Genomic DNA, 12001 nt, shown 5'->3' with positions numbered 1-12001 from the left:
GCCGCGGCGTCAGCAGCATAGGCGGCGGCGGCGGCGGCCCGTGCGGAGGTTTATGTCTGACCGCGGTCTCTCGCAGCAGCATGGCGGACTACCTGATCAGCGGCGGTACCGGCTACGTGCCCGAGGACGGGCTCACCGCGCAGCAGCTCTTCGCCAGTGCAGACGGCCTCACCTATAAGTAAGCACCGCGGCCTCTGCCATCTGGGTGCGCGCACGGATGCGCCGCGGGTCCCGGCCGGGCCCTGCACGTGCGCGCGCCCCTCGCGGCCCCTCCGAGATGCCCGGGGTCCGGGGCCTGACTCCGGTGGCTGGGCGGAGGGGGGTTGGGCAGGGGAAGGAAGGTGGCTGACAAGAGAGATACGTGGCACAGTGACATCGTGGCCTGCGGTGCCTTGCCCAGTTCCCAGCCAGATCCTCGCCCAGCCAGCCCCCTTCCCCCTCTTGAGTATCTGGCCTTACGAGAGGCGGAGGGACCCTAAGGGCGCGTGGGAACTCGAGGTGTGGGAGCTGACTTTTCTCCAGCTGTCCAAAGCGTCTCCTCTCCTTCCCAGTCGTTCCATGAGAACACAGGGAACACTACAATCCAACCAAGGTTCTGGGGGCTGCCTCAGAAGAGCCCCAGCTGGGTGGATGGATGGGATGTTACCCTATTTTCTCCACCATCCAATCTAGCTCTCCTCCACTTGGGCCCCTGGCTGCCCACAGGTTGGCATTGGTGCTCCCTTGGACATGAGCATTCTGCGGCTTCCACCCCAAGTCTCTCACATGGACTTTGGCAAAAATATAGAGACCTATCCGTGGGCCTGTGGCACAGGTCCCCTTTTTCCTGGGCCACAGGCCAGTTGTCCTGCTGGCGCCTGGGCCAGAAAGGGGCATCTGAGCCCAGTGCTGGGAACCCAGCGTCTCCTGCCAGTCTCCAAACACTTGGCATGCCCTCACACCTGAGGAGCCACTACTTGCCTGTCCTTAGCTGCATGAGGGGAGTATATTGTTGTTGTTTTGTGCTGTGGAGTCGGTTCCGACTCACAGCAACCCTGTACAGCGTTTCCAAGGCTGTAAAGCTTTATGGGAGCAGAAAGCCTCATCTTTCTCCCGCGGAACAGCTGGTAGTTTTGAACTGCTGACCCTGAGGTTAGCAGCCCGATTCATAACCACTACACTACCAGAGTTCCTTGAGGGGAGTATAGAGCAAGCAACAAGAGACCTAGATGCTAATGACCCCTAATGAGCGGAGGGGTGCTTCTATGCAGCAGAAGGAGTGCCTGAGCACAGGATTCCCAGGTCTTTAGTGATGGAGGAGAGAGTGTAACTTTGGCATACTTTTCATTGGACTTCCTTAAGGAAATACCCCCAGGGAAGCTCCCAGGAGTTCCTCTAGCCTTGGGGCATATTAAAGACCTGACCCCTCCCTGTAGTTTACTTCTGAGGAGCTTCCCTCCACCCTGTCCACCCTGTCCACCCTGTCCACTCTGATGCTGCTGTTGTTTATTCCTGCCAGCACTGGGGGTGGGGGTTCCAGTAGATGGGTTCCAAGATAAAGGATAGTTGCCTCTGGGTATATTGCCAGGAGGGACCAGTCGCTGGAGAAGGGTGTCATGTTTGGTAAGACGGAGGGTTAGAGAAAAAGACGAAGACCCCCAGCAAGATGGATTGGCAAAGTGGCAGCATCAATGGGCTCAAGTGTGGCAACAATTGTGAGATTGGCCCAGGACCAGGCAGTGTTTCATTCTGTTGTGTATAGGGTCACTATGAGTTGGTACCGACTTGATGGCACCTAACAAGAATGTCTGTCCAGTGGGGCAGTTCTATTATGTCCTATAGGTCATCTTTGAGTTGGAATTGACAGGATGGTTGGTATCTGTCCAGAGCTGTGTAATTTCGAACAGATGGATCCTGTGGGAGGGTGGCAGGGACGCCCTGGACTCGGGTGCAGCATCTTCAATTCTCTCCTGATTTGGGGGTTGGCCGTGATCAGGATTCACCTAGTATCAGCAGCTGCCTGGGTCCTAACTGAACAACTGAACAGCCTCCTTCCTCCCTTTCCCACCCAGGGTCCGGCCTGTTGGCTGCGCAGGTTCAGCTCAGTGGACGATTCCCAGTGTGTCCACTGTTTGACTCGGCTCAGGCACCAGGCATGCACTGTCCATGATGTGTCTGAGCAGATCTCATCTCTAGTTCATCCCCTGGGTTTACTCTTGATGGGGAACTTTGTAAGGAAGGGCAGGCCCTATATCTGCTGTGTGACTTTCACCTCCATGTGGGAACTTCTGTGTCCTGAGGCAATGGCTGGTAGGGCTGTGCTCCAAGTGCACAGATCCTCAGCTGTCCCTGGTGGAGCATCCAGGAGTCGGGACTTCCTCTCTCCTTTCTCCCTTCCCAATTCAGTAACACTTATTCTTGTCTTTTCCCAGTGACTTCCTGATCCTGCCTGGCTTCATAGACTTCATAGCAGATGAAGTGGTGAGTGTCTCTTCCTGGGGGGAGTGGGGGGGGGGGGGGCGAGGAGGGCAAGTGTAGAAGTGTAGGCCTGGGAGGAGGCTGACTTCTCGCTCAAGGGCAGGGCGTGGGGAAACCTTTCCTGGGAATGCAGTGGATGTTTGCTGCTGCCTCAGAAGGGAGTGCCAGAGGTTTTGCCCCCTAAGGCAGAGACTGCAGTGTAGCTGGTGGATTCCCAGGTGTCCTGAGTGGTGGGAGTCCCTGGAGAGGATGGACCAAGGCCATTGCCACCATGCCAATTCAGACTCCTAGCGACCGTATAGGATTTCTGTGACTGTAAATCGTCTTTCTCCCAGAGTCTCCTTCTCCTATCGCCCTTGCAGTTAGCACACCTATGCTTAGCCTGCGGACCACCAGGGTTTCTTTAGGAACATGACTTGGTTCTGACTCACTGCATTCCTGTATAGGGTTTCTGAGGCTGTTCATTTTTTATGGGAGCAGAAAGCCTCGTCTTTTTCCTGCAGTTTGGCTGGTGGGTTTGAACTGCCAACCTTGTAGTTACCAGTCCAGTGTTTATCTTACCATGCCATTGGGGCTTCTTTAAGGACATGATGAACCAAATCAAAAAACCCAGTGCCATTCAGTTGATAGATTGATTCCATCTCGTAGTGAACCCTGTACAGAGTCTCTGAAGCAGTGAATCTTTATGGGAGCGGAAAACCTCATCTTTCTCCCAAGGGGCAGCTAGCTGGTGGATTTGAACTGCTGGCCTCAGTCTGATGTTTAACTTACAGAGCAAACAGAGTTCCTAAGGACATGATTGTTAAGCGCATTGAGGTGATTGCAACTCATAGCAACTCTACATAGGGTTTCTGAGGAGTGGCTGGTGCGTTTGAGCCACGGACCCTGTGGATCAAATCTACCTTGTGGTAAGTGAGCACAGCGCTTTTGAAGGAGCAGGAATGGTACAAACCATGAACATGCTTGGCGGCTAAATGAAAGGTTGGAAGTTCAAGCTCACCTTGAGTACCTCATCTACTTCTGAAAAGTCAGCCACTAAAAGCCCTATGGAGCACATTCTAAATTCTACTCAACACACATTAGGTCCCTGTGAGTTAGAGCTGACTGCGCAACAAACAGCTGGTTAGGTTTTGGCGGGATGTAAGGAAACCCGTCTTGCTCTCGGGAGTGGCTTAAAAATGAGCCAGATACACTTCCTTTATACAGTGAAACCTGTGACCGTGAGACTTGACAGGGCTGCCTTATTTTTCTGGCTCTTACAAGTTTTCTGCCTCTGACAGGATGTGGTCTTGACCACTTTTCTATCCCTCATTTTAATGGAATATATTTGAATTTTCTGCTTCATACAAGTTCCGGCTTCCATAGGTTTCACCGTACAGTTAATCGATGATAAACTCACACAGGCAGGGAGTGGTGCAGGTGGCTGTGAATCATTTCAATCCGTTCCATCATGAATTCATAGACTTTTACAATGAGTTGACTGCTTTTGGGGAGCTGTCATTGTTAGACTTATTCCAGTCTTTTCTCACAGGAGACCAGAGGCCCCCTTCTGTGCTAGGGATGCCCCCAGAGTCACTGCTGACTCAAAAGATTTTTAGGGGAATTTTGGGCTATTTCCGTTATGGTAGCAACCATATGGCAGCAACCAGAAGCCTTAGCTATTTAGTTCAACAAAGTTTACTGACCACTCGACTTTGTGCTGGGCACTGGGATGGGTGCTAGGAAGGGTCTCCTTGTCCTTTGGTGTTCTGTCGGGAAGCTCTGACTCTGCTATAGGCAGATAGAACTGGAAGAAGTGGAATGTTCGAGACTCTGGGGCCCGAGTTCTGAAAGGATATGCGCATGGACTTCAGGTGTCTGCAGGTCTCAAAACTACACAGATAGTTCCCGGCTTACCACAGGGTCCCTCCCACTCTAACTCCGGCTAATCAGAAGTTGGTTCTGATTTAAGTTGAATACTTCTTTTTTTTAGTTTTTATTAGTGTTGCCTTTTATTATCTGTATCTTCATTTGTCTTTTGGGGCTGGAAACATTACATATAAACTTGCAGATATATTTTAGCACATGCATAAAAATACACAAATCATTTTTTTAAAAGGGACGGTCATACACGCAGTTCATCATAACTTGAACATGCCGAGTCGTTAGGGACTACTCGCCTACCAAAGTCTGCATCTGAATATTTTTGGGGATAGGATCCACAGCTGTTTGCTTGAATCTCAGAGGGGGCTGAAAGTACCAATTAGATCATGCCACCTCTCTGTCTGAGACCTGCCTCATCTCAGGAACGAGTAAGAGCCCTCTCTCCGTGGTCTGCGAGGCCCTACAGCCTTGCCACTGCTTTCCTCTCACACCTCGCTCTCACCTTTCTCTCCCTCCATTTTGCTCCCTGCCTGCCTTTGTGTGTGTGTGTGTGTGTGATCTTTTTATATTTTAATACACATAAATGGATCAAAAATATGTTTTACCTAAAATAAAGTTTACTCCAACTAAGAAATGCAAAACAGGTTTTCAGTGAGCTGAAATTAGCCTAAGGCAGAAGTAATTACTGCCCATTAATGTGCCCATGTTTCTGATTCAAGCTTAGGACCTGAAAAAAGATACTGAACAATCTCATGTGATTATTGGAAGCCACAGCAGTGATAAAACCTAAAATTTCTCAATGTTTTAAGTTGGAGGTCTCTAATCCTTTGTAGACAGTGCTTTTCTGTAGGTTTCTCAGCATGCTTCCAAACCCACAAAGCACCTTCTTCAAATACTGGACAGCTCACTGTTATAAGTATGGCAATAGGCCCTAATAGGTTGGCTCTCATTAAATAAAAGTAAATGAAGGACCAAGCGCTGTGATTCTCCTGTGTGTCCTGAAGTTGGAAGACTTGAGGTAATTGGACTCTAGGTAGTTTTCTGCTTCTTGGCAAATGGCCGCTCAAATACATCTTGTACTCCAGCTGCCTTTTGTTTGAAGAACTTTGTGTTTTGGGCACTCTCTTGACCACAAGCTGAGTTGAAGGAAGTGGTATCTTGAATCACAAGATGAGTATATTTCATACAGCCAGAATATCCAAAGTTCTTGACCTGCATGACTTCAGAAAGAATGGTTTCATTGAAAGGATCTTCAAGAGTAGGTGCACTGAAATCTCTCTTGTATACTTCTTCATCTTCATCCATGAAGAAGGCTCTCCAATGATAATACTTCTGTAAGAACTTATATTTGCCCTTAACAGCTTTGTTGGTAATGACTTTGCCATTTGCCTAAAGCTCAGCTTGCCTTTCTTGCTCAGTCAGGTTTTGCATGCGTTCGGTTTCTGCCTTCTCCTTTTCGAGCGCTTCACGATCTTCTCTGTCCCTCTTGATTCTCTTTAACTCCTGAACTTAGGGGAAATTTGGGCTATTTCCGTTATGGTAGCAACCTTCATATTCCTCATTATCATTTTCATCATCTGTATTGAGTGCGTCCAGTGCAGCTAGGGACCACTTGGTCTCCTCTGCTACAATCTTGAGTGTATACTTGCGCCTCTTCTCCGCCATGTGTTTTACCTCCTGCTCCAGCTCCTCTGTTTTCAATGCTTCAGCCTCACGTTCTTAGACCGTTACTCGATCCTTCTTTCCAATGACAACTGGCTTAAGGCGAGGCTCCATTTCATCTTCACTGTCTGTGTACTCTTTCTTCTGATTCAGACTCCTCCCCAGAACGTCCCTCATCCTCCACCTCCATGTCTTCCATCTCTTCATTTTTTCTCTCTGTGCTTGGTGACGCATCATTCCACGGTGCCGTTGAATTTCCTCATCATCAGTTTTGTCCTCTTCTTCTTAATGCTATCTTCTCGTTCCGTGTGCCAAGCATCTCCTTCTACTTCTGAGTCACTTTCTCTTACCACTTCAGGTTCTGCTGTATTCTGGTGTCGAGCCAATCTTTCTTCCACATCTTCCTTAATACGGTTCTGTAGACAGCGCAGACGGGGCTTGCTAGATGAATCTTCTTCCTGTTCCTCAGGCTCTGCTTCTTGTTCTCTGGCTTTCTTAATGAACTGAAGCTCTTCATCCTCCTCATCTGAGGACTCCATAGGGGCATAATCTGGTCTCTTTCCTCATACGTCGCGTTTCACCTTCACTTTTTCCATGGAAATCTCACCTTTCTCATTGCGGACTGGGACGGCCCCAGCGTAGATTGAATAGGCGGTTGTTTCATGAGTGCCCTTGGGACTGACATGTTGATGGCAGCGGCGACTCCTCCTTAAACTTGACTGATTCCAAGCAATGAACACCGACAGGGTCAATGAACAACAAATTTTTTTCCGCCTAGATCCACTGTACACAGCTGCAGCCCTGCCTGCCTTTTAAATAAATCCTTTTCCTTCTAGATCCACCACACGTATTTCCATGCCCGGCTCTTTCTGCCCAGAAGACGCTCCTGGGCCTGTGGTCCTAATTCAGTATCTTTCTTTCTGGTTGGAGTGTCAGCTCCATTACAGAGAGCAGGGCCTCGTGGGCTCTGTCCCAGGGCCCACCTGTGCCTACTACCCACGCTGTGCCTCGTCCACAGGACCTGACGTCAGCACTGACTCGGAAGATCACACTGAAGACTCCGCTCACCTCCTCACCCATGGACACTGTGACGGAGGCGGACATGGCCATTGCAATGGCAGTGAGTCCAGGCTTGAAGGGATAACATGGGGTTGGGAGAAGGGGGAGAAGGAGCTGGGCTGGGCTGGGCTGGGCTCAGGTTGACGCCTTGCCTCTTATCACACTTCCCTTCCCCCCAGCTGATGGGAGGTATTGGTTTCATCCACCATAACTGCACCCCTGAATTCCAGGCCAACGAGGTGCGGAAGGTCAAGGCAAGTATAGGGCAGCCCCACCTCGCCAACCACCCGCTCCTTTCCCAGCCCTATAGGCTGACGCATTCCCTGGCTGATCGCTGGGGGCACCGGGCTGAAACCTAACCAGCTCACTGCTCCTCGCCTCACCCTCTGCGCCTGGTGGCCAGGCCATACCCCTTCCAGCGTTTTCTGTCCTGTCTGCCCACAGAAGTTTGAACAGGGCTTCATCACAGATCCTGTGGTGCTGAGCCCCTCACATACTGTGGGCGACGTGCTGGAAGCCAAGATCCGACATGGCTTCTCCGGCATCCCCATCACGGAGACTGGCACCATGGGCAGCAAGCTAGTGGGCATTGTCACCTCCCGAGACATCGACTTCCTCGCTGAGAAGGACCACACCACCCTCCTCAATGAGGTGCCCACGGGGCAGGGAGAGGGTGACTGGGCCTCAGCAGGGGCCCTACGTCCTGGGGTCTGGGGCTGGTGTCTGTGACCAGGGACCAGAGGGAGGCCTGGCTCCCTTCTCTCTCACCTGCCAACCTGCAGGCAAATGTTCCTGGCCCCACAGGTGATGACGCCACGGAACGAGTTGGTGGTAGCTCCAGCAGGTGTGACATTGAAAGAGGCCAATGAGATTCTGCAGCGCAGTAAGAAAGGTACCAGGAGCGCTCAGGAGGCTCCATCCCCACCAGGCTCCATGGCCTCACAGGCTTTCGCAGCTGCCAGACTGACCTCGGGGAGGTTTGAAACACGTGAACTGGAGTGTGGTCCCTAAGGTTCTTTTCCTGACTTAAGGAAAACCTGTCCCCGGTTCAACATTTCCAGTGCATATCCCAAACCATAGATGATAAAATCTGTTACCATGGATTCATCACCCTATAGCCACCCTATCCCACCAAATAGAACTGCCCACAGGGTTTCCAAGCCTGTCATTTGACAGAGGAGTCCTGATAATGGTGCTGTTGGATAAACACTGGACTGCTAACTGCAAGGTTGGTGGTTCAGACTCACCAGCTTCTCCTTGGAAACTCTTTACAAGGTTGCTTGAGTTGAACTTAACAACACCAACAGCAGTTTTTACAGAAGCAGACTGACTCATCTTTCTTCCATGGACTGGCTGGTGTATTCGAACCACCAGCCTAACAGCAGCTGAGCAATTCCCAATGTATCCCACAGGGACATAATGAATACAATGAAAGTCGCACCATGATCAAATGCAGTTAACTGCAGAACTTCACACAGAGCCTTTAATAAGCTTATGTACGGTTTTTTTAGTATGAAGGATAAAGATCCAGACTGGAGAGTTATTTTGGGGTGGCACTGGGCAGGGCACATGCTTCTCCCATAAGACATTTGCATCCTATTCAGTTGGCTGTGACCAGGCAGGTGGGAGACAGGAAGAGCCCAGCAGCTGTCTTGCCTGGGAGGTTTCTTTGCTTCCTGTTTTCTGGAAAGAGGTCTTGGGTTCCTAGGAGGGCTTCATTGACGGGTGCTTCCACCTAGTGGTGAGTTTGGGTACTTCATGGAATAGCCAGCTGGGTCTGTTTCATCCTTCCCCTTAGCATAGTGGTTACAAATCAGGCTGTGAACACAAGGTCAGCAGTTTGAAACTACCAGCTGTTCCGCAGGAGAAAGATGAGGCTTTCTGGTCCCATAAAGATTTACAGCCTCGGAAACGCTGTACAAGGTCGCTATGAGTCGGAACCGACTCCACGGCACATAACCACCACCACCACCCCTCCAAACAACCTGAACCTTCATCTCACCTCTGCCTTCTTCCGCAGGGAAGCTGCCCATTGTCAATGACCACGATGAGCTTGTGGCCATCATTGCACGGACTGACCTGAAAAAGAACCGGGACTACCCTCTGGCTTCTAAGGACTCCCACAAGCAACTGCTGTGTGGGGCAGCTGTGGGCACCCGCGAGGATGACAAGTACCGCCTGGATCTGCTCACCCAGGCGGGCACCGATGTCATAGTGCTGGTAGGGTGTCCCCTAGAGATGGCCTAAGGGAGAGCCCAGAGCTGGAGAGGGTTGGTCCCCACACAGAGGCTTATGAAGACCTGGGTTTGCTTCTGATCAGTCAGGGAGCCTCCCTCGGCTGCTGTAGTGTCAGAATGAGCAGAGCTACCATCACTCTCAGAGTCCTGATGTGGCATTGTAGGATAAGCACTGGACTGCTAACCACATGGCCGGCAGTTCAAACCCATCAATCACTCCTTGGAACCCCTATACAGGATCCCTATGAGTCGAAACTGACCTAACAGCAAAACACTCTCAACAGCTCAGATGGAACAGGCCCCTCTGAGCCTTCCTCGCTCATTCACAATGAGAATCACAGCTCCTATTCATTGAGAACGTACTACTCACCAGGCACCATACTGAAACCTTTTATGTTTTAACTTCTTTAATCCTCAGCCCTACTGAAAGGTACCACTTTCATTCCCAATCATCAGATGAAGAAACTGAGGTTCAAAGTAGTTTGCTTTCGTGAGTGGCTAAAACCAGAACATGGTGTCTGAGGGTGGAAACTGGGCTTTGTCTACTATAGTTGTTTGGTGCCATCAAGGCAATTCCAGCTCCTAGTGTGCCCCGAGGGTTTCCAAGATTGTCATCTTTATAGGAGCAGAGGAGCTGCCGAAGCCGAGTGCTTAATGGTTGCACCACCAGGGCTCCTCCTACGACAGTTAGCAGTGCTCAGTCTTAGGGAGAATGCTGTTAAGTGTCTCTTCTGAATACAAGAAAGAGCATGCCTTAAGTGTTGTCATGATGAAGGGACCTGTCATACAAGGGTCCCTTCCCCCAGTGGGGCTCAGTACCTGCCCCAGCTGAAGCGTCCTGCCTCCCCCACCCCAACAGGACTCCTCCCAGGGGAACTCGGTGTATCAGATTGCCATGGTTCATTACATCAAGCAGAAGTACCCTCACCTCCAAGTGATTGGTGGAAATGGTGAGTCGAGGGCCCTCTCTTCCCTGCCTGTACCATTCTGTCTTTCATGCCCCTGGAGTGGGGGACAGGGGCTGGAGGGGCTTTGGTCACTTTAGGGGGCACTAGACTGAGGTCCCAAGAGGCCCCAGGCACCTTCACATTGTTTGTCCTCCCACCCACCCACAGTGGTGACAGCTGCTCAGGCCAAGAACCTGATTGACGCGGGTGTGGACGGGCTACGTGTGGGCATGGGCTGTGGCTCCATCTGCATTACCCAAGAAGGTAGGTGCCAGTGGGAAAGCGAGTGGTTCAGTCTGAGCAGCCCATGATGCCACAGTCTGTGAATTCAAATCGGCCAGGTGCCGTGCCGGAATGGGCACTGTGGACCCAGGAAGGCAGAATGAGCAGGTAAGCTTGTGGTGGGGTTTGGGTGTGCGTCATCTCGTTTCTCAGGTGTCCCAATCAAGATGCCTATCCTGGCTGGTGGGACTGCTTTTCTGAGGGGTTGGTTGGAAGTCAACTGTAGGTAGGGGATGGATTTGTGATAAGGTAGATACTGAAAACGTGGAAGCGATATGGCCCTGAAAATGTAATATTTTACACCCATGTAGTATATGAAGTCTTGGTGTGGTGCTGTAGGGGCAGCCACGCTTTGGAAACAGGGTTGCTATAAGTCAGAATCGACTTGATGGCACTTAACAGCGTGGTGGAGTCCTGGCTGGTACAGATGGTTGACGTCTCTGTCGTTCTGAGGCTTGAAGGCTCATACCTAACCACAGGCGCCTTAGAAGATAAGGTTGGCAGTCTACTTCTGAAAAGTCCGTCACTGAGAAATCTATGGAACGGTTTCACTCTGACACTCACCTGGCTTTTGCCATGAGTAGAAAACAACTTGATGGCAACTCATTTTAGTCTGGTGGAGGGGCTGGCGGTGGGGGGTGCGTTCTTGAGCATGAATTAGGGGTGGGTGAGACCATGATGTGTATCCTCCTCAGGGGCTCAGGGGGCATACATACCCTGTGGGAGCTGGCTGCCTAGAAGGTGGGCCTGGGCTTGGCCTGAGGCGTGTACCTGACCCCTCTAGTGAGGGCCCCTTCTCCAGAAGTCTGAGTGGCCCACTTGGGTGCTCTTAGGTGTAGTCACTCCTCACCTTAGCTGAGCACTTGGTGGGACGGGACCCTCTCACTCCCCACATATTTGTGGTGTACCATCTGTGTGTTGGTTATTGTCCTAAGCCTTGGGATACAGTAGGGACAGAGCAGACAAAAGGCACATCAGAGAACATCTGTTCTCTGGTTTGTTGTTATGTGTTGAGTTGGTTCCAACTCAGCAACTGTGTATAGGGTTTCCAGGTTTGAACCTCCAACCTTGTGGTTACCAGTTCAGTGCTTATCCCACTGCATCACACCAGGACTCCTCTTTGATTTATCCAGTCTTTTAACCATCTCTAGATGTGTGTGTGCTGACTGGTTCCTCACTTGAAATCTAACACTTAAGGACCTTAAACAGTTAAATGTTAAGTGCCATGGAGTCAGTTCTGACCCATAGTGACCCTGTATAGGAGGGTTCTGAGGAGTGGCTGGTGAGCTTCAACTGCTGGCCTTGCATTAACCAACAGTGCTACACCAGGACTCCAAAATGTGAAATGTAGAGAAATGCAAACGTTTTAGGAAAAAACATTTTGTTACAGATCCTTACAGGGATCCTAAATCCCTAACCCTAATAACAATTTTCCTTACGGGGATCCTAAATCCCTAACCCTAATAACAATTTTCCTTACGGGGATCCTAAATC

At 50.7% G+C, this 12001-nt stretch overlaps 1 protein-coding gene and 1 pseudogene across 4 annotated transcripts in view; one reads left to right on the top strand and one right to left on the bottom strand.

Moving 5' to 3' along the window:
• Window positions 1-12001, top strand: part of IMPDH1 (IMP (inosine 5'-monophosphate) dehydrogenase 1) — an 18765-nt gene that overhangs the window by 4085 nt on the left and 2679 nt on the right. The window contains exons 2-10 of one of the 4 annotated variants that reach the window (XM_006861108.1): window positions 80-178; window positions 2412-2460; window positions 7001-7102; window positions 7221-7295; window positions 7486-7692; window positions 7846-7933; window positions 9062-9261; window positions 10138-10228; window positions 10394-10489. In XM_006861108.1, the coding sequence (XP_006861170.1) occupies window positions 81-178; window positions 2412-2460; window positions 7001-7102; window positions 7221-7295; window positions 7486-7692; window positions 7846-7933; window positions 9062-9261; window positions 10138-10228; window positions 10394-10489 (1006 nt within the window). In that variant the 5' untranslated portion in view covers window position 80. Of the gene's footprint in view, window positions 1-16; window positions 179-2411; window positions 2461-7000; window positions 7103-7220; window positions 7296-7485; window positions 7693-7845; window positions 7934-9061; window positions 9262-10137; window positions 10229-10393; window positions 10490-12001 lie in introns of those variants that run through there. The other 3 variants (XM_006861106.1, XM_006861105.1, XM_006861107.1) reach the window with 3 other exon arrangements.
• LOC102835788 lies at window positions 5350-6667 on the bottom strand (annotated as a pseudogene).

Source organism: Chrysochloris asiatica, unplaced genomic scaffold, assembly GCF_000296735.1.
Source record: "Chrysochloris asiatica unplaced genomic scaffold, ChrAsi1.0 scaffold00041, whole genome shotgun sequence".
NCBI lineage: Eukaryota > Metazoa > Chordata > Mammalia > Afrosoricida > Chrysochloridae > Chrysochloris > Chrysochloris asiatica.
The sequence above is the reverse complement of the archived record's forward strand: the minus strand, read 5'-3'. Positions and strand labels throughout refer to the sequence as shown.